Below are 20446 nucleotides of genomic sequence, written 5' to 3' on the forward strand. Positions count from 1 at the left end.
CTTCTCACTCAAAACCATCTCTAATCTCACACATTCAGAGGCTGCGGGACCTGCAGTGTTCGCTGTATAAGAAATCTGAGGAAGCACCTGGCCGTCAAGTTAAAGTCCTCAGGCATAAATCGAGGAGACCTGAGGTGAGAGCCATGACCCTGATGTGACACATGACAACAGAGCTAATTTGGGTTTTACACACTCCATTTATCCTGCCAGGCCTGGCAGCGTGGCCACTCGCCCTTCCCAGAGCAGCCGCCCACGCTGGCCCTAGGAAGGTCTCCTCTGAGGGCTGTTTGGAACAACAGAGCACTCAGCAGATCCTGCTGAAATGAAGCAAACCCTTGCCTGGGGCAGTGCGAGGAGCAGTGATATTTAAATACAGGGTTCCCTGAGCAGGGAAGGGGTAGGAGCCACGTCCCATAACTTGCTCTGGGTCCTTATCCTGACCAGAAGTAACAGAGAAACCCCTTGTCATTTGGGCGTGCAGGGACCACCAGGATGGTGTGCTTCTCTCCTCGTCCATCAGCAGGAGTCTCCGGTGCAGACTCAGGGGGGTTAGCACAGGATGACTTTAATCAGAATGACCACAAAACAGTGGGAAAGCAACCTGTGAAAGGATGTGATATCCAGGATGCGTCTCCAGATGCCTGGAGACATCTCTCGAGGACAGTGACCCTGCCTGGAGTGACCAGGCCATCTCCCAAGGTCCCACAGCCTTTGTGTTTTAGCTATATTGCCAACTTCCTCCTTATTCCTTATCCCACCAGGCCCAGAGCTGCCTCTGTCCCCTGAGGAGAGCTACCCCTGTGCCTCTCTGCATAAAGAAACCTTGGGCTGAAGCCCCCCCCAGCAGGGTGAGGATGCCCAGTGCAGTGCCAGGAACTGAGGCACTACTTTCTGCTTTCACCCCGGCTGTCAAGGGAGGGGGGATTAAGAATAGTGACAGGAAAAGAGCACATGTGCTAATGAGGGAGACGGATCTTCAGAGTGATGCTGAAGGAAGATTCAAGCCTGGGCAGAGGTTCACTGAAAGCTGCTACAGCAGCTGGAGCTCCACAGTCCCGTGGCTGACTCTTTTCCTCAGGCATGAATCAAAGCTGGCTCCAAGAGTCAAGCTAAATCCCCCATCTGGGCACTTCACCTGCTTTGAAACAGGCCTTCCCACTGCATCTTGCTCTGCCCTCCTTTGCCCGATACTACTCGGTTCCCTCTTTATGACAGCATCTTTGAGGTCACCAGAAAACAGCCCATAGCACCTCCCATTTGCACCAAGGTGAGAGACCCCGGTGCCCTCTGTGTTCTGGGAAATGCCTTATAATCAGAGAATCAGAAGAGAAATTACTCCCGGACACACCAGAAAGGTCATTATGGGGAATCAGTAGCTCCTGAAATGCTGGGTGTGCAGGGATGTGTCCCCACGCTCCCAGCCCAGTGGCAAGGAGCAATGAGAGCTGCTAGCCCAGGCTGGGAACAGCCAGCAGGTGGGCATGGGCTTTAAAGCACAAATATGCTCAGATTAAGTATTCAATGCGGAGAAAAGAAAGGAAGAAAAGTGAAAAAGGGGAGAGTTTGCACAGCCATGGGGCACTATGAGAACAGCATCACCGCCCATCCGCCCACCCAAGCACATCCATCCCCAAAGGCACCCACCGAGCACCCCAGGCGGCTGTTGCAGCACCATGCCCAGCCCCAGGATGCCATAGCGCAGGCACAGGTAATATTACAACATGGCATGAGGATACTGCTGGCTACATCTGCTAAGCTTAGAAACCCCTTTAAATAAGGGGAAAGAGCTGAGAAAGTCCTGTCCGAGCTCACACCATCCTTCAGCTGCAAAAGCAGGAACAGACAGCATGGTCCAACTCGCTGCTCCACCCTCTGGACCATTCCCCAGCTATAATGATACCCCTCATCCTTTTGGGGAGGTGAAATGACAGCTCGGAAGCATAGGTTTGCTGCTGGTAATGCAGGAAAGAATCTGCTAGCTGTCACACAGGGAAATAAAAATGCCCCCTGCCAAATAAATTTTTTAAAAAGAGCACTGCATATTCAGGAAGAGAGCATCATGTTATTAAAACCACTGCATCCAAAGGCACATTCCCAACCTTCAAGTGCTTGACTCAGCAACTGTATTATTTGTAATGTGACCTCCTAACGTTTTTTAAATGGCCAATAAGTGCCTCTTCCCCAAACTCTAGAAAGCACTGTGGACCCATTGGGGACCATCAGCTGAGGTGGGCTCCACAGTTCCTACTGCCTCCTTTCCTCCTCTTCTGTCCTCAAACTCATCTTCCCTCCCACCCCAAACTCAAACCATAGCCCCAAACCTGCCCCTTCTCCACCCAGCCTCCCCCGTCATCAGCAGGTTGTTCTCTCTGGTCACTGCTCGGGGAGCAGCAGGCACGGTTTAAGGGTCCCCCTGTGCACCGCCACCTCCGCTCGTGGTATTTACCTGCAGTGACATACGCAGCGATACACTCGTATGCACACGGGGATGTGCGTGTGTGTGCCTGTCCTGAAGGACACCCATGGGTGCTACTCTCGAACGCTGTGCCTGCCTGCACTCCCTGGGTGGCCCTGGGCTGGGGAAATGCATCTGCAGCCAAAGCACCAGCCGAAGCTCAGAGTTGGGGCCATTGACAGCTCCAGAGAGTCTCACATTTCAGTGTGCTTTATTGCAAGCCTTTAATACGGATGAGGTGTAAAACAGGTGAATATAAATCGAGTGAGGATAGGAGACGTGCATCTAGCACACAGATAAGCTTCATGCACACAAGCCAGGAATATTCATGTGTTCTGCAGCGACCAGCCTGGCTGGGGCACAGGGCATCAGTGTACAGAGAGGGTCGCTGTTATTATTTCTTATTTTTACCTTGGTGGCACTCAGCAGCTCAGCTGGGGATTGGCACCTTTTGCTCTCCAAGCTGTACATGCAGAGCAAGGAAATCATCCCTTCTGCAGAGCACCGTGGGGCCGCCGCTCGCCTGCCTCCCGCTCTCTGCTGCTTTGTGCTTGTGCTCTGTGAAGGTGAGCTACTAGGTAATTTCTCTTTGGAGGAGGAATACCAACGGTCTTGCCTGGCAAGAGTTAAACCCCATAAAACCAAGGCTTGTAGTTTTGTTTTCTTTCAATTTATACCCTTCACTCAAAGAGGGGGGGGGAGGGAAGAAAGGAGGGGGAGAAAAAAGAAAGCCAGGTGACATATTCTAAGAGGGAGCACCGAAAACGTGTTAAGCACTTCAAAATCTCATATATTCAATCGGCCTCTGGCAAGACATCTGCCTAATGTTAGCGCTTAAATATCCTTTTCCATTTTACATGCATTCAAGTCTCATTTGAGCGAAATGAAACGGTATTATTAAAGGGAGATTTTGCACAAATGGCCTGAATTTGACATGTCAAGTTCAATGAGGCTGTTACATATGTAACACCGAGAAGGGCTCGGAGGCTGCCGGCTCTTGAAACAGCGCCAGTGGCTCAGAAATGAAATTTGCATTCAGAGAGCCTTGCCTTACCGCATGGAGCTGTGCATGGGGCTCGGCCGGACCCACACGGGGTGGAGGAGCCATGGGGCGAGCACAAGCAGGTCTCTCCCTGTGCTTTGGGAGACTGGACACCCCAAGAAGGCAGCAGAGGTAGAAACTCAGGTCCCTCATTCCCACTCAAGTCTGCTTTTTCAAGGGAGAGCTTGACCCTGCACCAGGGTTGGATCCTCCTGAGTGATGCTCATCACCGGTCCAACGGCCGGTGTCCATCCCCTGGGCACACACAGCCCCTTGGCATGGGTGGGTGCTGCCCTGTGGCTCAGCGTGGCTCCTCCTGCCTCACCGCTTGATGCTCCAGCTGGGTAGACCTTGAGATGTCCCTGGCCTGAGGCCAGAACGGTCACACCGACACTGCCGATGGGGAAGAAGGGCTGTTCCTGTCCCATCCCCGCCAGCTGAGCAAGGGGTGCATTGGTGCGGGTGGGATGCAACCCCAGGCTGCTGGTGAGCTGGGATCATGGGTAGCATCATCTAGGTAGCTCCTACAGCTCCCTTGTATCTCAGCCCCAAGAAGCTCCTGTGATCACCTGGCGGAATCCCTTTTCCTCCTTCCCTTTCTCTGCTCTCCTCCAAGCGATGCTGAGCTCCCTGCTCCGGCGATGCCCGAAAGCCCACACGAGTGCTCAATGCCCGGCGGAGGCGATGGCGCGGGGCAGCCCCTCCACCTTGCTCCTCCACCAGCCTCTCCCCTCCTCTTGATCTGGCCCTACGGCAGCATCTCAGCTGGCTCACCCCGCCACACAGCCCCGTGGCCGCGCTGCCTCGGGGGAGATCCCGGCACACGGGGAGCCCTGGTGCCGCGGCAGGAGCTGATGCGGCACCTGCCAAGTCTCTGGTGCTGCAGGCTCAGCGGGCAGGAGGGGATCTGCCTTCCTAACCCCGAGAGCTGGAAATTTATGATTTTGTTGCAAATCATTAAGGTTTATTAAAACTTAACAGCACAAGCCATGATTGGCTGCATCCTCTTTAAATTAAAAAAAAAAAAGGTCTTTGGAAAGCAGCCCCCCGGTCCGCTTCTCCCCATCAGACTGATAAGTAACAGCTGCTCAGCCATTTCGGTAACAAGTCGGTATTGGCAGGGAGCGGCCAGGGCTGCCGGTGCCCGTCACGTTTATAGGCCTACATTTTATTTTTATGTTTATTGGGTTATTTGAGATCATTATTAGTTTCTCTCTCCTCTTGTTGATGTGTTCTTGCTCCCGGCTCCTCCAGGCGGGAAAGGTGGGGGAATGGGAGAAGGGGCCACCCGCTAGACCGAGCCACCCTGCCACAGCCGAGCAGCGCATGGGGGCTCAACCCGCTCCCGTCCTGCTGCCCGCTATTGCTGCCCACCCTGCTCGCCCTGCCTGCTGCTGCCGGCTGGCCCCTGCATCGCTCCCCTCCGGGACTGGGAGAGACCGTCCCTGTGCAGAGCCTGCCGTGTTACAGATTAGCCTCCATCGCCTGAATCCATCGACTAGATTGAACGTTATCTATCACGCTACAGAGGGAGTCGTTATTTAATAATTAATAAAGACCTCTGATTCTTCTTCGCCGCCTGCGTGGCCGAGCGGAGCGGGCCAGGGAAGCGAGGGCAAGCTGGGGAGAGCTGTCTCCTCTCTAACTGCTGCTGTTATTTAAAGGAATAATGCCATTCTTTTTCATTTGTCAGCTGGCCCACAATGGCCCTTGTCATGCTTTATGATTTAGGGTTTCCTTTCCTTTCCCATTAAACGCCACCTTCCCATCACCGCCTCGCGCCAGCCAGCCTCTGCTCCTGGCTTGCGGTTTCAGTTTCACTCTGATATTGGCCCAACTTCTTTGATGGGCTCCTCCGAGCACTAATTGCTTCTGTTCATTTAAACCTGTTCACTAATTTGCAGTGGCCCTTTATTAAGTTGGATGCAGCCCAAATTACACCATAAATTACACTCGCAAGGGGACTGGGTGTCGTGGGCGATAAATGGGCTGCCTGTTCCCTGCGCCCCCCCCTTCTCCATCTTCCTGTGCAACGCGTGGGGGATGCGGGTTTCAGCCTGAGGCTGCAGGTGCCGAATTTGGGAGATCTCAACCCGGACCCATTGGGGGAGGTCTCTCTTTCTCTAGCTAAAGCTCCCTCCTTCTCCTTTCATCTGCAAAGGCTATCGCTCAGTTGCAAAGAAGATCCAAGCTGGGCAGGGATGGATTCTGCATCCTCCACACTATGCGCAGCCAGGTGCACCCCCTTGCCCTGGCACACACACACACACTGACACACGCACTCTCCCTCCTCTCCTACCACCTGGTGACGTAACTTTGCTTCTAGTTGGCAGTTTGATTCCTTTCCTCACCTTTTAATGACCGGGGAATTCATTAATAATTGAAATAAACACGCTCTTTTCCAAGGCTGCTGAGTTTTATTAAGGCAGGGGCAGGGATCTGCCAACCCTTGGCTGCAGCCATTTCCTAAATAACTGCTAGCAGTTAAAATGCAATTATTATTATTATTTTTTTAAATAGGGGACTTTGCTGTGCTGAGGAAAGCAGAAGGGAGCTGAAGGGAGCTGAGGGGCAGCGTGCACCGTTGCTGCAGGCCTGCTCCATCATGGGACGTGAGCAATGTGAGAGCTGCTCACCCAAACGCAAGTCCCCAGGGAAAGGGGTGTCTGTGCCCTCTGGGAGCCACTTCTGCCTGGCTTTGCCATTGTCATGAACTCCAGGGAAATGTTTCTGCTCCACTGGTTAGCACTAAATCTCCCATATCTGGTAGCTGTGGGTACCATCATCTCCTCTGCCATCTGCGGGTGCCCCGGCTGGCTAACCAGGGGTGCTGGTGGACCCCAGGGAGCTGCTTACCTGATGTTCAGCTGGGTGAGCTTCTCCAGCTCCTGCTCCATGTGCTCCTGCAACTCCCCAGGGCGAAGGAGGACCTGGCAGATGGGGCAGATCGGAGCCTGGCTGTCAAACAAAGTCGCTTTCTTTTTGCCTGCGGGGAGGAAAAGAAGGGAGAAAGCTTTAGCTCTGATCGGCTGCCATCAGCATCGCCTGCGCTCTGCCCTGGTCCCTGTCCTAGCTGAGGTCTGAAACCAGGGAGGTTTCTGCCAGTATAGCCTCATTTCTCTCCCCGTTGCACGCTCCCTGGGGCAGGGACTGACTCTGTTCTGCAGCAGGACCGCAACTGGCACGAGAGCATCCCAGCCCTGGCCATGGGCCCTCCAGTCTTACAGGGAGAGCAGCAACAGCCACATTTCGTGAGTGACCCTGTGCAACCCTGGCTTCCCCAGTTTGCGGTGCAGGCGGTGCGACTTGGGGCAGAGGGATGACACAGCACTACCCAGTGTTCCTATTAACTAATAACAGTAAATTAAGAAGAGCCATCTGCATCCTCCTTGGCACTCCTGAAGTCAGATAGGTCAGGATGAGCCCCCGAAGGGTAGAGCGATTCTCCATGGGCACACAACAGTTGGGAGGCAGAGGAGACCCTGCGGTGCTGAGCTGCAGATGGCAGGGAGCAGACCTGGATGCTCGGCATGGCCGCCCCAGCGGTGACCAGCGATTGCTTACCCCGTCCCCGGACTGGGATGGGGCCCCTTGCCCTCCCCGTACCACCAGCAGCTCTGGACCCCGCAGCCGCCTGAGCCCCCTGGGCTTGCATCATCCCTGGGCGAGATTTGGGGGGTGCCTGTAGACCCTGATCCCAAGCTGGGCTGAGCCCCTGAGGCCACTCTGGAAGCAGGGTGCTGCCTCACACCCTCCTCGCCCCAAATCCTCCCTGCTGCTCCCCTGCCCAGCCACATCTCCCTGGTTCGCTCCCTGCTCCGAAGCCAATTTCCTCCAGCTCAGAAACTTTATTGCCCCCTCTATAAGGAATATACAGCGTCTATTTAACATAAAATAAAACTCTAAAGCAAACAATGAAGTTTCAATAAAACAGAGAAGCCCGCAGGTCTCCAGGCCCCCCTCTCCCAGCTGTATTAGCAGCTCTGCTCATGAGAGGGCGTGCGGAGCCTGGCTCAGATGGCTCCGGCGGGGAGAAACATGCTTTATAGCCGCCTGTTGTCATCTAACGTGAACCCTCCTGCTGGATTATTTATTTATGTATTAGACATGGATCAAATTGGTTAAATCCGAGTGAGAGGCAGTAATGCACAATAAAGCAGCCAGCGCTGGATACGAGGGGGCTGCGTGCACTGTGGCCTTCCAATCAGGAGCCAAAAGGTGCCATTTTATGGCTCCTAACGATGGCAGAGCCCAGTTAAATGAATCCCCATTAAAGGAATAGACCTTCTCAAAGTATAAAACATTGGTGTGAGTGGCTTTACTGGGTCCCTGCTGCTCACTGTATAACCGCCTGGCGCAGGCATTTAACGACAGGAAGGGTCTGAAATAAGTTTGAGAGTCACCTTGGCTCATCCTTGCCTTCCAGCAGGGCACAGCGTACGTGCCTGGCAGGAGTGGGGCCATTGCCAGGACATTACCTGCCCTTTTCTTCAGCCTCCCTATAGGAGGTGGGGGAAACTGAGGCACAAGGGCAAGTTGGGGCAGGCCAGTGCTATGGGGCATCTCCTACCTCCCCAGCTTCTCCATCCACTGGGAACTCTCCCATTTGCAGAGCCAGGAGGAAAACCCAGCTGGTCTCTCCTCTGGACTTGAACCACTCCTGACGGCTCCTGGGCAGAATCCCGGCAGATCCCGGGTGCCTCGGCTCCTCATCCCTACCACCCTTCTGCCAGAGAGGACACAGCATGCAGCCCATGCAACTGGGAATATCTTCCTCGCTCCTCCTTCCCTCGTGTTTAAATAATGCCCAGAACCCAACCCAAACCCAAACAACCAGCTCCTGCTGACCCTTGCGGGAAAGGTCGGCATTTCAGTAATTCCACCTTCCTCTTGGAGCTTTTCCACTTTTGTGTAGTGGGGGCCCAAAATAGCCCAGGAGCGTCCCCGACCACCTGCTATTTATAACCCCAGCTTCACAGCAAAACAATGGAGCTGTCTGAGTCTCCCTCCCAAAATAAACAGGCAGCCTTTGAGCGGACGGGAAATCCTGCTGGATCCCTGCTGTGGGGTGTGCAGATGGACGGGTAAACAGGCTGCCCTCCGCCCTACTGCGCCGCATCCCCGCTCCCAGCCCAGGCCACCGCCGTGGGGCCCGTGAGCCCCCCTCGCCTGCCACCCACAGCTTGGGCTGGTGGGGCAGGGATGCTCTCGGCAGCACCGGAGGGTGAACTGGAGGTTAGGCATCCTTGGTTCTCTGCTCTCCGGGGAGCCCCGGGATGTTTTTTTTGCTGAGGGGAGGTGATGGAATGTCCTGGACCGCAGTGCTGGGATGGGCAGTGTCGGACCAGGAGGTGCAGCTGGGGTCCCTCTTGGGGACCAGCTCTGTTGCACCAGGCTGGTGGCTTTTTTAACTTCCTGCACGCCCAGGTCCTCGCTCCCTGCTTGTTCTTCAGGGCTCTTCCATGAGGTGCATGTTCCTAAGCAGAGGTGACTTTTTGGATTTCAACGGCTGGGGCAACCAGGAGGGATCTCAGGCCATGGGAAGGAGCCTTGCTGCCTTCCATGGCCACTCCCAACCCCAGCCCAAGCCAGCAGGAGAAATGAGCAGCAAGGCCTTGCCCACCAGCTACACCAACAATGGTGATGAATTCATGCCAAGGAAGGACGTGACAGCTGTCACCCTGCATCCCTGTGACAGCCGTGAAGATCCCCTTGCTCCAGTGAGTGTGGGAGGCTGGTGCTTGCACTGCAGCAAGGGCTTCCAGAGGGGCAGGAGAACAGGGACCTGGACATGCAGCCAAGTCCCTGACGTACAGATGCAAAGCAGGAGACAGAAGGAGCCCCGGCTCCTGGCCCAAGGGGCTGACAACCACGCTTTTGCAGGAGCAGGGCTAAGTGTGAGTGACAGGCAGAAGGGAGGGATCATCTCCCATGCCAGCAGGACACCTACGCAAGCCTCCCCAGGTCTGCGAAACCCGCTGCGTGCCCGCGCTGCCACAGAGGCTGCCGGCGGGATGCGTCTCCCCAGATCAGCGGCATCTACATCCATAGCATGCCCCAGAGCCTGGCACGTGCCCACGCTGTGGTGTCTTACACTGAGCACTGGTACCCAGCTCTGTGGCGTGGGATGCTGGGTTGTGGAGAGGGAGAGGATGGGCATTGCGAGTCCTCGGGTTTTGTTTGTGGATGCAAAGGTGGAGGGAGATGCATACATGTTGCCTCTCCTCTCCGGAGCAGGGACATCCTGGTACCCATGAAAAAGCAAAGGATGCTGCACTGTGTGTGCACCTGGACATGCTGGGGTGTAGGTGCTTACCCCACTCAAGGGAGCAGAGAGCATTGATGTGCCCAGGGCAAAATGAAGGGTCCATATCCCCGAGCAGGCTGGACCCGTGCCTGCCCCAGCGGCGAGTGCTTCCCGCTCTTCTGTCCCTGCCTTGTGCCAAACCTGCTCCTCGGAGACCCTGAATGGCTCTTTTCAGGCTTTTGTTTTTTGGCAGCTGTGTTTTTGTTTTCTTTGCCCCTCTCTCTCCCCTTCACTCTCTGGTTACTCGGTGGGCTCAGCTCCAGTGTTTACCCTCCTCAGCTCTGCCGTGCTTCCCCTGCTGCTGACCCCCTGCTCACCAGTGCCAGAGAGATGAAAAGGCAAAGCCTTGGTGCTCCTGCTGTTTGCCCCGTCTCCTGGGCTCCGCGGAAATGTTTAACTCCAAGTGTTGAAACCAAATATTTCCTGCTCTGAAAGCAGAGGACTCGATGCGCAGACGCACCCCTGCGTGGAGGAATTTGTCCACGGGCTCCATTGGAGGGCATCTGCAAACGGATCCCAGCCCAGGCAGGGACAGAACCAAACCCTCCTGATCCTGTTGGGGATCGAGGGCCAGATCCTGCCCTCAGTTACACTGATATGGATCCAATATAATTCCTCTGAGTCCTCTGAGTCAGGCCTGATTTACCGCAAAGTGACAGGCTGGGAGCTGGGCTCAGGTACCGGGGACGCAAGCGTGGCACTGAATAGGCGTGAAGGCATGAAGCCATCCCCGCTCCCACCCTGCGTCTGTGCGCCGGAACGGAGAGCTGACAGCACTAACGAGGTGTTTGCAGGCCAGGACTGGGTCACTTGGAAGGGAGAGCTTTCCCCTCACAAGCAGAATGGGAAATGCTGTTTTGGAGAGCATTTAAGTGAGAAGAAAAGGGGACCCAGCCCACCAACAGCCATTACAGCATGTGATGTATACAGCCCCTCGTCACTATGCAGCACTGAGTAAAATGATGCTCCCACGTCACTCCAAATGAGCAAAGTTTACAAGGCGTGAGGGCTCGCTCTGCCCAGGAGCTCAGCAAGTTGCCAAATGAATGAAATTGTTTATAATTCAATTGCTCAGCTCTGCTGACGGCTTATTGCACAGCCAGGTGCCTCCCCAGGACTGCCACCGCGGGTGGCACAGGCAGTGCAGGCGGGTAGGGAGCACTGATGGGGGCACTCTTTCCTAAGAGCCCTTTGCTGTGCAGACCCCAGGGCATCTGCTCAGGTTTTGGGTCATCTCCCCACACTGTCCTTCCTCACGGCCATCTGAAACTTGCCCCCGGGAGAACCAGCTCTTCTCTCCCAACTCCTAATTTCTCCTATCTCAAACTGTTTTCCACTTGTCTGAGTACCAAACTCCCCCTCCTCCAAGATGCCTCCCTCCATCTCACCCTCCTATTTCCTCTCTCTCCCTCTTAAACACTCCATCATTTAAACCCAATCAAAGCCAGTTGATCTGAAACTCTTCTGAATAGAAATGACCCCATGCTGGGGCCCCGCAGCCCCGCGTGCCGCTTTGGGGGCCGTGCTGAAACCAGGTGGGTGGTAATGGAAGTGCTGACACAGGCTCCTTGACAGCATCACCACTGCCAGCGCCTGTAATAATCCCTCCTGGCTCCCCCGCAACTTGGTTTCCGCGACGATTATTTTCCATTCGATGATGGGCTTGCTGTTATTTGTGTACTGATAGCAGATATCTCGTGTGACAAGCCTCCTTTCCTTCCAGCTCAAAAAACAATAATTCAAAGCAAGCCCCATATTAGCTTGAAAATAGCCAAATGCTCACTCTTCTCCCGGCAAGCCTGCGCTGCAGCCGATGAGGCTCGCAGAGCCCTGACAGTAAGTGCAGCCAAGGGGCTGCGCTGCAGCCAGGAGAGGATGACAATGGTGGGGCGACGAAGGCGGAGATGGTTCACGTGTCAGTGCAGAGCACCCTGGAGTAACAGCAGAGGCAAAAAGTATTTGGCAATAAAGTAAGGGAGCAGGAATAAAGTTGCTCATCGCTCTCCCATCTCCCTGATATTTACTGGTGTGCTCCCAGTGCCATCCCCATGGGGCTGCATCCTGCCTGCTGCGTGCCACCTTGGATGCTGCTGGTTTTGACTGGGTCCAAAAGGTACGTGGCCGCCAAAAACCTGCACAAGGGGGTGGCTTGAGGTCAGGGCACGTTCTGCTCCTTCCAGCAGGCCCTTCCCCTTCCTCGGGCTCCTGGCTGGCTCTGGGATGCAGACCTCGGCTGTGTGGGATGCAGACCTCGGCTGTGTGGGATGCGGACCTTGGCTACGTGGGATGCAGACCTCAGCTTGCTGCCCAGGTCTGGGTGCCCTGGATCTGGCCCCTCTTGCACTTGCTCTGCACAGGGTGGTGGAGAGCCAGGCGCCAGGGACAGCGATGGGCAGCGAGGTGACTCCGGCTTCAGGTGCTGTGGCTGTGTTCAGCATCTGGCTGTAACCACATCCACAGCACGCCTTAACTCTGCAAACACCTCACAGTGCAGCGAGCACATCCACATCACTGAGGAATCACCCTGCATCGAGCAGACCTGCCCTTCCCTGGAGGACATACGTTTTGGAGGTGTGTGCAAGCAGGAAGGGAGCAGAGGTCTGGAAAAGTGGCTTTTCATGTAAGAAAAGACTTTTGAAGAGTCACTGCTTCTCTACTCCTGCATCACAGCACAAAGCTGCCGCAGGGCACCAGCAGAAGCTGGACTCGGATTGTGCTGGGCACGGCACGGGGCCACTCCTGCCTTGAATCTAGCAGAGAGGGCCGCAGGGATGGGTGACAGCCAGTTTTAGACAGCTAAGGTGTATAAAACACATAGAGGCACAGAGGGACCAAGAGACCTCTACAAACTCATGGGCAAGCTGGGGCAGAGCGAAGAGCTGAACTCAGCCCCCTGCATCCCTGCCAAGGGCCTGATCCCCAGCACTGCTCCCTGATAACGTGCCCAAGCTCCCAAGCAGCTTAGAAAATATACCTGCTTCTCCTGAGGCTAAAAACTACGGAGGGATCTGAGGCAGAAAAGCTTGCTAAAATACTGATTTCCTTCCAAAGAAAAGAGGTGCTCTTGTAGCTGCCTCTCCAGGCAAGCTGGATACTGGAGAGGACTGGTGTAAACTGGTGCAGTGCTGCTGCCACACAGCTAACATCAGCTGGGGTGATCCCATGAGTTGCATAGTAAAAATGTGTGTTCAAACAGCACCCTGAGCTCTTCAGAGGCTGTTGCATGTCCTGTCGCGTCTGGCACCATGTTTCTCATGGCGGGTGGCAGCCCGGCAGTGAGGAGAGGTGAGGAGCCCCTCCGAGCATCTGACCCCACCACTCGTGATCCCGGCCCTGGCTCTCCACCTGCGGAGATCACGGCTGCCCGGCACGGGGCAGAGGAAGATGGATTGAACTGGGCAATAATTTAAGAAACTGAGTGAGTCTGTACATCCAATCACTTTACAAATCAGGGGAAAAGGAGAGAGGAGTAAAGGCAGGAGCGGGGGGAGAAGTGAAAAGGCTGCGCAGGGAAATGCATCACAATTACTGTCTCGGCTCTAATGAGGAGCCTGTCATGAGGCTGTCATCCTGCGGAAAGCCACCTACTCAGAAAGATTCAATAAAAAAGTAGCAGAGAGATAAAAAAGAGATATATTTCAGCCCTTGCTAATATTCTTTTCATTTGTCCCAGCACAAAATAAGATACTGCACTTAACCGGCTCGGTTAAAATGAAAAGGGGGGGGGCGGGAAGGGAGCAGCATTGATCAATACCACTAAAAGCCGGGAGACACGGTGATGGAGTGCAATTTTTTTGTCTGTGCTGAAGCATAGCAGAGGCCCGGGTGGGGTAATTTATGATTCGCACGCATGCTGGCTAACTAGAGGCTGACAAGACAATGAATCCTCGATGAGAGGGACGCGGGCTGCCGGGAGAGCTGGAAAGGGAGAGCGTGACAGGGACCTGGAAGGGAGAGGGGAAGAGGAGGGCTGGGACAGGCTGCAGTCCCGTCTCCCCATGGCACTGCTCCTGGGCTCAACGCAGCTCTGCAGAGCAGAGCAGAAATGCCTCCCCGGGCTTCACAAGAGAAAAATAGAGAAATGCCAAGAGCAAGCCAAGGGGCTGCACTGCCTCCATCCCTGCCCTCCTTCCTTGTGGCTCCTGGCAGGGGAGGCTGCCCATGCCGGCTTTCCCCAGGGAAGCACACTGGTGTCTGGCCACAACCCGTGCTGGGCTGGAGATGGATCAAACTGGGACAGCAGGGACCAGGGACAGAGACAGATGATCCCTTCTCTGCTCCAGCTTCTCTGACGGGTGCTGGTATGAGTCTGGGCAAGCTCAGGACCACAGAGTTGGACCTTCCCACTGCCACCCATCCTCTGCCCTGGCAGCGAAAATGGAGCCTCCTCCAACCCACTGCCTCGTCTCCAAAACACACAAGTCCTGAGGAGCAGCTGGGTCTCCCCAGCATCAGTGGAGTCCCTGGCTTCAGCAAATATGGCACAGCAGAAGCACTCCTGGGGGAATCCTACAGTTCTGTCCCTTCAGCCTGGGGGATCTCCTGGAGCGTGATGCACCTCCTTCCCCCCACATCCTTGAGCTGCCCTCCATCCTGTGGGTCTTGTCACGCCATGCAGCCAAGACTGGCCAGGCTGTGGACAAACCACCCAGAGCCAGCGGGACCCAGGGACCATGCCTACCACTCTGCAAAATCTGTGGCCCACAGCCAGTCCTTCCTCAGTGGGGCTTGCAAAACCAGGCACTGGGACCCAGCACACTCCCCAGCAGGCAGGCAGCCAGGCAGGAGACCCCAGAGCTCTCTTGCTGGCTGTGCTGTGTGTGCAGTCATGGCTGGACTGAGTACGGGGAATGGCTCTGCCTCCTCACCATCTCTCCTCCTCCTCCTCCTTGATGGCCTGGCATGCCTGGGGCTGTGCATCCAGGGCTGGCAGCCGGGTGACATTCACTAGCAGGCCTGGCCTCTAGCCCTGTTTGCTGTTACAAGGGTCACTTTTTGTCCCTTGTTGAACCAGTCCCCTGAGCTCGGGTTCCTGCTGGGCTGGTGGGAGACGGTGGCAAGGAGGACCTGTGTAGCTGCATCGCCAAAGTGTGCCTTGATTATCCATGCTCTGCATCAACTCTTGGGTTGGAAAGACCTGGAGCAAAATACCTTCTTTAGCTGCCAAAAAATAACAGCAATAGGAACTAGAGAAGGTGGGAGTTTCACAGGAACATCCCCATGTCTGGCTGGGAGCCCATAAGAGAGCTGGGGTCTGAGGTCCCAGACACTTTTGGAGTCTGTGCCATGCTCTGATTGCTTCATCCATACCAGAAACCAGGATGCAGTTGTGAGCGGGAGTGACAGCCCTGCACAAGGGCTGGGGGAGCGCCGGAGGTCCTTTTCCCTCCTGGCTGCATCCCACCACTGCACATCCCAGCTCCCTGCAAAACCTGCAGGACGATCCTGTACCAGACTGCAGCTGCTCAGCTCTTGCGCGCCCCGTCCTCCTGCTCCTCTGGCTCCTTGGCAAAGGATCTGGCCGCATCCTGAGAGACAGGATCAGCCTGGAAATGGGACTCTGCCTTCATCATTGGCAGTGAAACAAGAGCCTGGGGACCACCCCACTGCCAGCAGGGCAGGGGCTTGCTGTGGGTCCCCCTGTAGCCCAGAGAGGTGCCCCAAGAGGGGCTCCAGCCCCATTCTATCCCTGCAGCAGATGCTTGCAGGCAGCCACGCTGCTCCCATGCCCTTGACTTGGAGGGCAGCCTGTTAAGTTGGTGATATACTGATACGCCTATAATTCGAAGGGGTGATGGGGTAGAGTCTTTCCCTGCCTCCCACCCACTCCCTCCCCGCCACTTTCCAGCTCCTCTTCTCTCCTCCCTTGGGGGTGTGTGGGGCACATATTGAAAACACAGATATTGAACTGTCAAAACTATTTCCTACAAGAAAATAGATTCATCAGCTTGCAGCACGCAGGGTCATTGCCACATTTTCCCCTCGCGCCAGCACCTGCACATGCCGGCGCATACCCAATGCCTCTTCGCAGCACCGGCACTTTAGCTTGTAGCTCAGGGCCCTTAAGTGACTTTGAGAAATGGATAATCGATTATAATTCCACGGGCCTCTCTGCAGATTTATCCGGAGAATGTATAAAAGCCAGGGATTGGGAGAAGCGGGTCCTTCTGGCCAACACGTCGATTGCCTGCGCTCTCCGTGCCCAGCTCGGAAAATCGCATCCCGAGCACGACTCTGTTTAATCCATCAGTACACAATCAATGCACTCTGTAATCAACTCTTGATCACTTAATTTTACACATGTTGGCTGAATCCCTTTGTTTAATCACTAGATCAGGCTGCCTTGTTGCACTGCCCCCTCCCTGCTTAACCCTCCCTGACCCTCGTCCCCCCCTCCTCCGCCGGCACCACCAAACGCAGCCCGGAGCCTTCATTTCACCTTGAGGAAGAGATCCTGTGAATTTAGAGAGCTCTGAGGTGGCAAAGGAAGGGCAGAAAGGAAAACAGAAGGAGTGAAAAAATAATGCCAGAGAGAAAGAAAATATTTTCCCTTCTGTGTCTTCCTAGAGCTTGTCCTGGCCGTTCCCACCCACATAACAGAAATCTCTGCTGGGATTTAAAAGGGGGCTGTGTGTTGGCATATGCGCACTGAAGGCCTGCAACATCGCAGGGAGAATGGGCACATTGGGGTGTCACTGGGCAGAAGCACCAGCACATGATGGGCGCTCATCACATGGCTTCCCCAGCCGCATCTAGCCCCTCCAGCATCATCCCCACCCCATTATTATTTTGACTGTTTTAGCAGCCAAGGCCATTATGATCATCGGTTCTTGATCTTTCCCTCCCAGAGACATCCTTGGGAACACTGCTCCCATCTCGCCAGGGTTCATCTTCCTTTCTGTGGCAAGAGCACGACCCTAGGGTTGCGAATGCATGTAAACGCAGCTATTTGGCATTTTTAGCGTGATTTGTGTCACTAGCCTGATGCCACCTCACCCTTCACCCGTGCTCCGCTGGCGTGCCAGGGTTAGCGTCCGGGGATGCTCATAGGTGGAGATGTCTGACTGCCCGACATTGAAATGCGCTGGAATTTTGCAAGCATGCACCTCATCCTGCTGTTGAATAACCCCTTCCATGAAGAGTTGGTCGCATTTTAATTGTGTGATGAGAACCTGAAGGCTCAGAGATAGGGGGACCACATACTTGCAATCCAAACATGGACCATTTTGACCGGCCACATGGGTCACGCAGCACATTCCTCCTACCTGAGCAGCACAGCAGTCATTCATAACCCGGTTAAATCTTCCTTTTTAAAGAGGCCTTGATGCTGCCTCTAATTTGGCACGTGGAGTAACTGCTGCTCATGCTTGCAAGAATAAATGATGGGATATGCTTGAACAAGAGGGATCTGGAAGTGCAATTGCCAGGGGAGTGTGCAAATGTTAGCTTTGCACAGGAAACTCGCACAAAACTGCGTGTTGACACCAAGAGGCCAGTTGTAGGACAAAGCAGGCGCGGATGTTTAAAGAGAATTCCAGTTGCTATCCTATAGCAAATAGTCTTCAAAGAGCCCCTGGAGCTCTCAGCTTCTCAGCATGGAAAGAGGAGCTTGTACAAGATGAAACGCAAATAAATAGTTTACCATAGAAAAGATATCCAAGGCAAAGAGTGAGATGCAAGTTTTAGATCTCACATTAGCCAGCTGGGGTTTTATTGGTCCCCAAGTAAAAGCTGTAAATAAAATACAAACCTAACCTGCATATTGTCAAACTACATTTAAAAAAACCCCACAACTTAATTGCACTCAAGAGCACCAAGGGGCGAACTAGTGTACGGTGCATCACAAGGCAGCCTGCAGAGCTGTTAGTAAAGTGTAAATCCAAGAGCTGGACAAGTGGAGCCTTTTACCTTGGGATCTGCTGACAGACACGGATTACTTCTGCTTTGCTAACATAGCTCATTCCTGCCCTAGAAACTCTTGGTAAGGGGTTAGTAAGAACAGAGAGCACAGAAAGCTCTCTCCTCTGCTCACACTGACATCGGTGCCAGTGAGGAAGGATGGGTGGTGGGTGGGATGCTGAGACCCATCTCCTTGTTTCCAGGCTCCTTGCCTGGCCATAGGGAGCAAAGGTGATGCTGCCCTTCAGGGAGGCACAGCCCAGGTGACAGGGACAGCGGCTCCAACCAGAATTAGCCAGCAGGGAATGCGTGAGCGACCAGAGCATCTTCCCCTCCTGTCCTCACTGCTAAGGGCTCCCAGGGGCTCCTGTGTCAGCCTCTGCAGTGCTCCTGGGGAGCTCCAGAGCAAGGACAGGTCTTCCCTCCATGTCGGGCTCTCATCCCTCCTGTGAAGGAGCTTAGCTACTCTTTTCACCCACTTTTCCTTTTCACTGCATTCATCCTTTAAAACTTAATATACGCTGATATGTTGACAACATCAAAACTAGCCCACCTGGCTCAGTTTAAGAAACTGCTCTTCCTAGCAGATCCATGCTTGGGATCTGGTCTGGGCTTCACCTGACCACAGTCTGCAGGGCTTTTTCCCCAGGGTCTGCAATGGTTCAAGGTCGTCTGACTTCCACGGGAACAGGCAAAGCCAGACCAGGTCACTCTGTCCCTGGAGTCCCTGGCTAGGGGATCAAAGGGTCACCCTGCCTGGGGTCTGCCACCGAACCAGAAAAGGGACAACTTGCTTTGGCTGTACAACAGTCGCTCTTCAGCCAGCTCCTTCTGCCCATCCCTGCTCCTCTTCCTCATCCCCTGGCACAACACGCACTGTTTGGGTTGGGGTCCTGCTGTGCAGGAGCAGGGCAGGATGAGGCCTCGCAGGCACATCCAGGGGACCAGGCGGCATCTCTCCCACTAGCACTGCTGGGGAGAGGATTGCACCAGCCAAGCTGCCCTCACACCCCATGGAGCAGACCCTTCCCATGGCCAGGCAAACCCCACATGGATTTATTTGCTGCCCCCAGACCACTCTCACAGGCACATCACAGGCAATCAGGGATGATGCCCTGTCCCAGAGAGCAAAGTGCCCAAACAGAGTGTGCAGAAGGGGAACCCAGGCAGAGATGGGACATGCCTGGGTTGGGAGAAGAAGATAACCGCAAAGCTGGGGATGGGTTTACAAATCCTGGCCCAGCAGCAGTGAACCCTCTAGGAAGAGCAGGAAAGACCTTGCTGCAAGCCACCATGGAGGAGACCAAGCAGAGGGCTGGAGGAGAGCCTCCCCCGCTGTCACCCACATGCCAACACAGGCGATGACAGTGTCACATCCCTCCCGCCGTTTTCAGATGGAGGAAGGGAAATAAGAAAAAAAAACCCAAAACAACCTGCCAAGGACTAATTAATATTTAATTTACTGCAAAATGTACTTATTATTCCCAAGTAATTGGCCGACTGCACAGCTGTGACCACTAATGAATAGAGGGGGGACAAGATGCAGGGACAGGAGGTGGGTGGGGGGAACGCGGGGGTGGTGTTGTCTTTGATCAGACCCTGCTGCCTGCCTTTAATGTGCATAATAAGAAAACTTAAACAGCTTTGATTTTTTTTTTTTTAAGATCTAAAAATGGCCGTGATGCCACTAAGGGATTGCGTTTAGCTTATTGCACTGTAATCGCCCTATTATCGCTGCAACTTTAACGAGGGGGGAAAAAAGGACTTCGGAAGATGGCATTTGCAAATAGGTTGTTGAATAACACTGCTGCTAAACACAGAGAAAACAGGCGAGTCCTGCTTATTGTGATTCCTTGCATAGATTGCCAATACCGGAGGCACTCAGCATCCCTGTCTCTATTGCTGCTTTTCGCTCCGTGATTGAACTATTGGCTCATTTAACTCTAAGGACGGGAAATATTTTTTTACTTGCTAATAGAAGTGTGGCTCGGCTGTGGCCCAGCGTAGATTTTTAGATCAGTTTTTCTTGATGGCTTATTCTACAGAGAGAGTTAATTTCACCCCAGTGCAGAGTGCTTAAGTGGGATTTAAGTGGCGCACGAGTCTTTCGCTGACCCCTTCGCACAAGGTGAAATCTGCCCTGAGAGCCTCCCCTCCCCAGAGAGGGATGCTCAGCACGAGGCGGGGACACATCCTGATGCTTCAGCCTCCTAATCTGCTGCCAGGATCTGGCGTTTCATGCACAGTCCTGACCTGCACGGGCACAGCTTCTGGGGCCCGGGACGCCCTCGTCCCCGTGCCCTGGTGTGCCTCGGCTGATGCACAAGGAAATGCACCTTCACCAGATGGATGGGATGTGGAGGAGCGTGGGGAAGGGATTGAAAGTCCTGGTTTCTCCCTCCTTCTGGGTCCTGACCTGCCCAGACCCTCGCTGTTCCCTCCCACGACGGCCGCAGTCGCTGTAGTAGCCATCACTTTTTCCCCAGGAGGCCAAGAAGACCAGGGCTGCCTTCCCCTTGCCCCGAGCCTCACCCCTCCTCTCCTCCACCGCATCCCCCACCCCAATTAAAGGCCTGGCGGTGGGTCCGAAGGCTCCTTCAGCTTTACGACAGCACCGAGACCTCAGGCCAAGTTCCCATCCCGCTTCCACGGGTGTAAATCCAAAGCGACTTCACGGACTTCAACAGCGCGAAAGCCAGATCAGCACTTGGCACCTCCGTGCCTCTCGGCATCCAAGTCTGCC

General features: G+C 54.5%; 2 protein-coding genes across 4 annotated transcripts in view; both read right to left on the reverse strand.

Moving 5' to 3' along the window:
- The window catches only part of RPS8 (ribosomal protein S8), a 167795-nt gene that overhangs the window by 136051 nt on the left and 11298 nt on the right, over positions 1-20446 (reverse strand). The window lies entirely within an intron of this gene.
- The window catches only part of RNF220 (ring finger protein 220), a 228215-nt gene that overhangs the window by 83703 nt on the left and 124066 nt on the right, over positions 1-20446 (reverse strand). For all 3 annotated transcript variants that reach the window (XM_069788912.1, XM_069788911.1, XM_069788909.1), the window contains one exon: positions 6354-6483. In XM_069788912.1, coding sequence (XP_069645013.1) covers positions 6354-6483 — 130 coding nt within the window. The remainder of the gene's footprint in view (positions 1-6353; positions 6484-20446) is intronic.

The sequence above is a fragment of the Haliaeetus albicilla genome, chromosome 8, assembly GCF_947461875.1.
Source record: "Haliaeetus albicilla chromosome 8, bHalAlb1.1, whole genome shotgun sequence".
NCBI classification, from domain to species: domain Eukaryota; kingdom Metazoa; phylum Chordata; class Aves; order Accipitriformes; family Accipitridae; genus Haliaeetus; species Haliaeetus albicilla.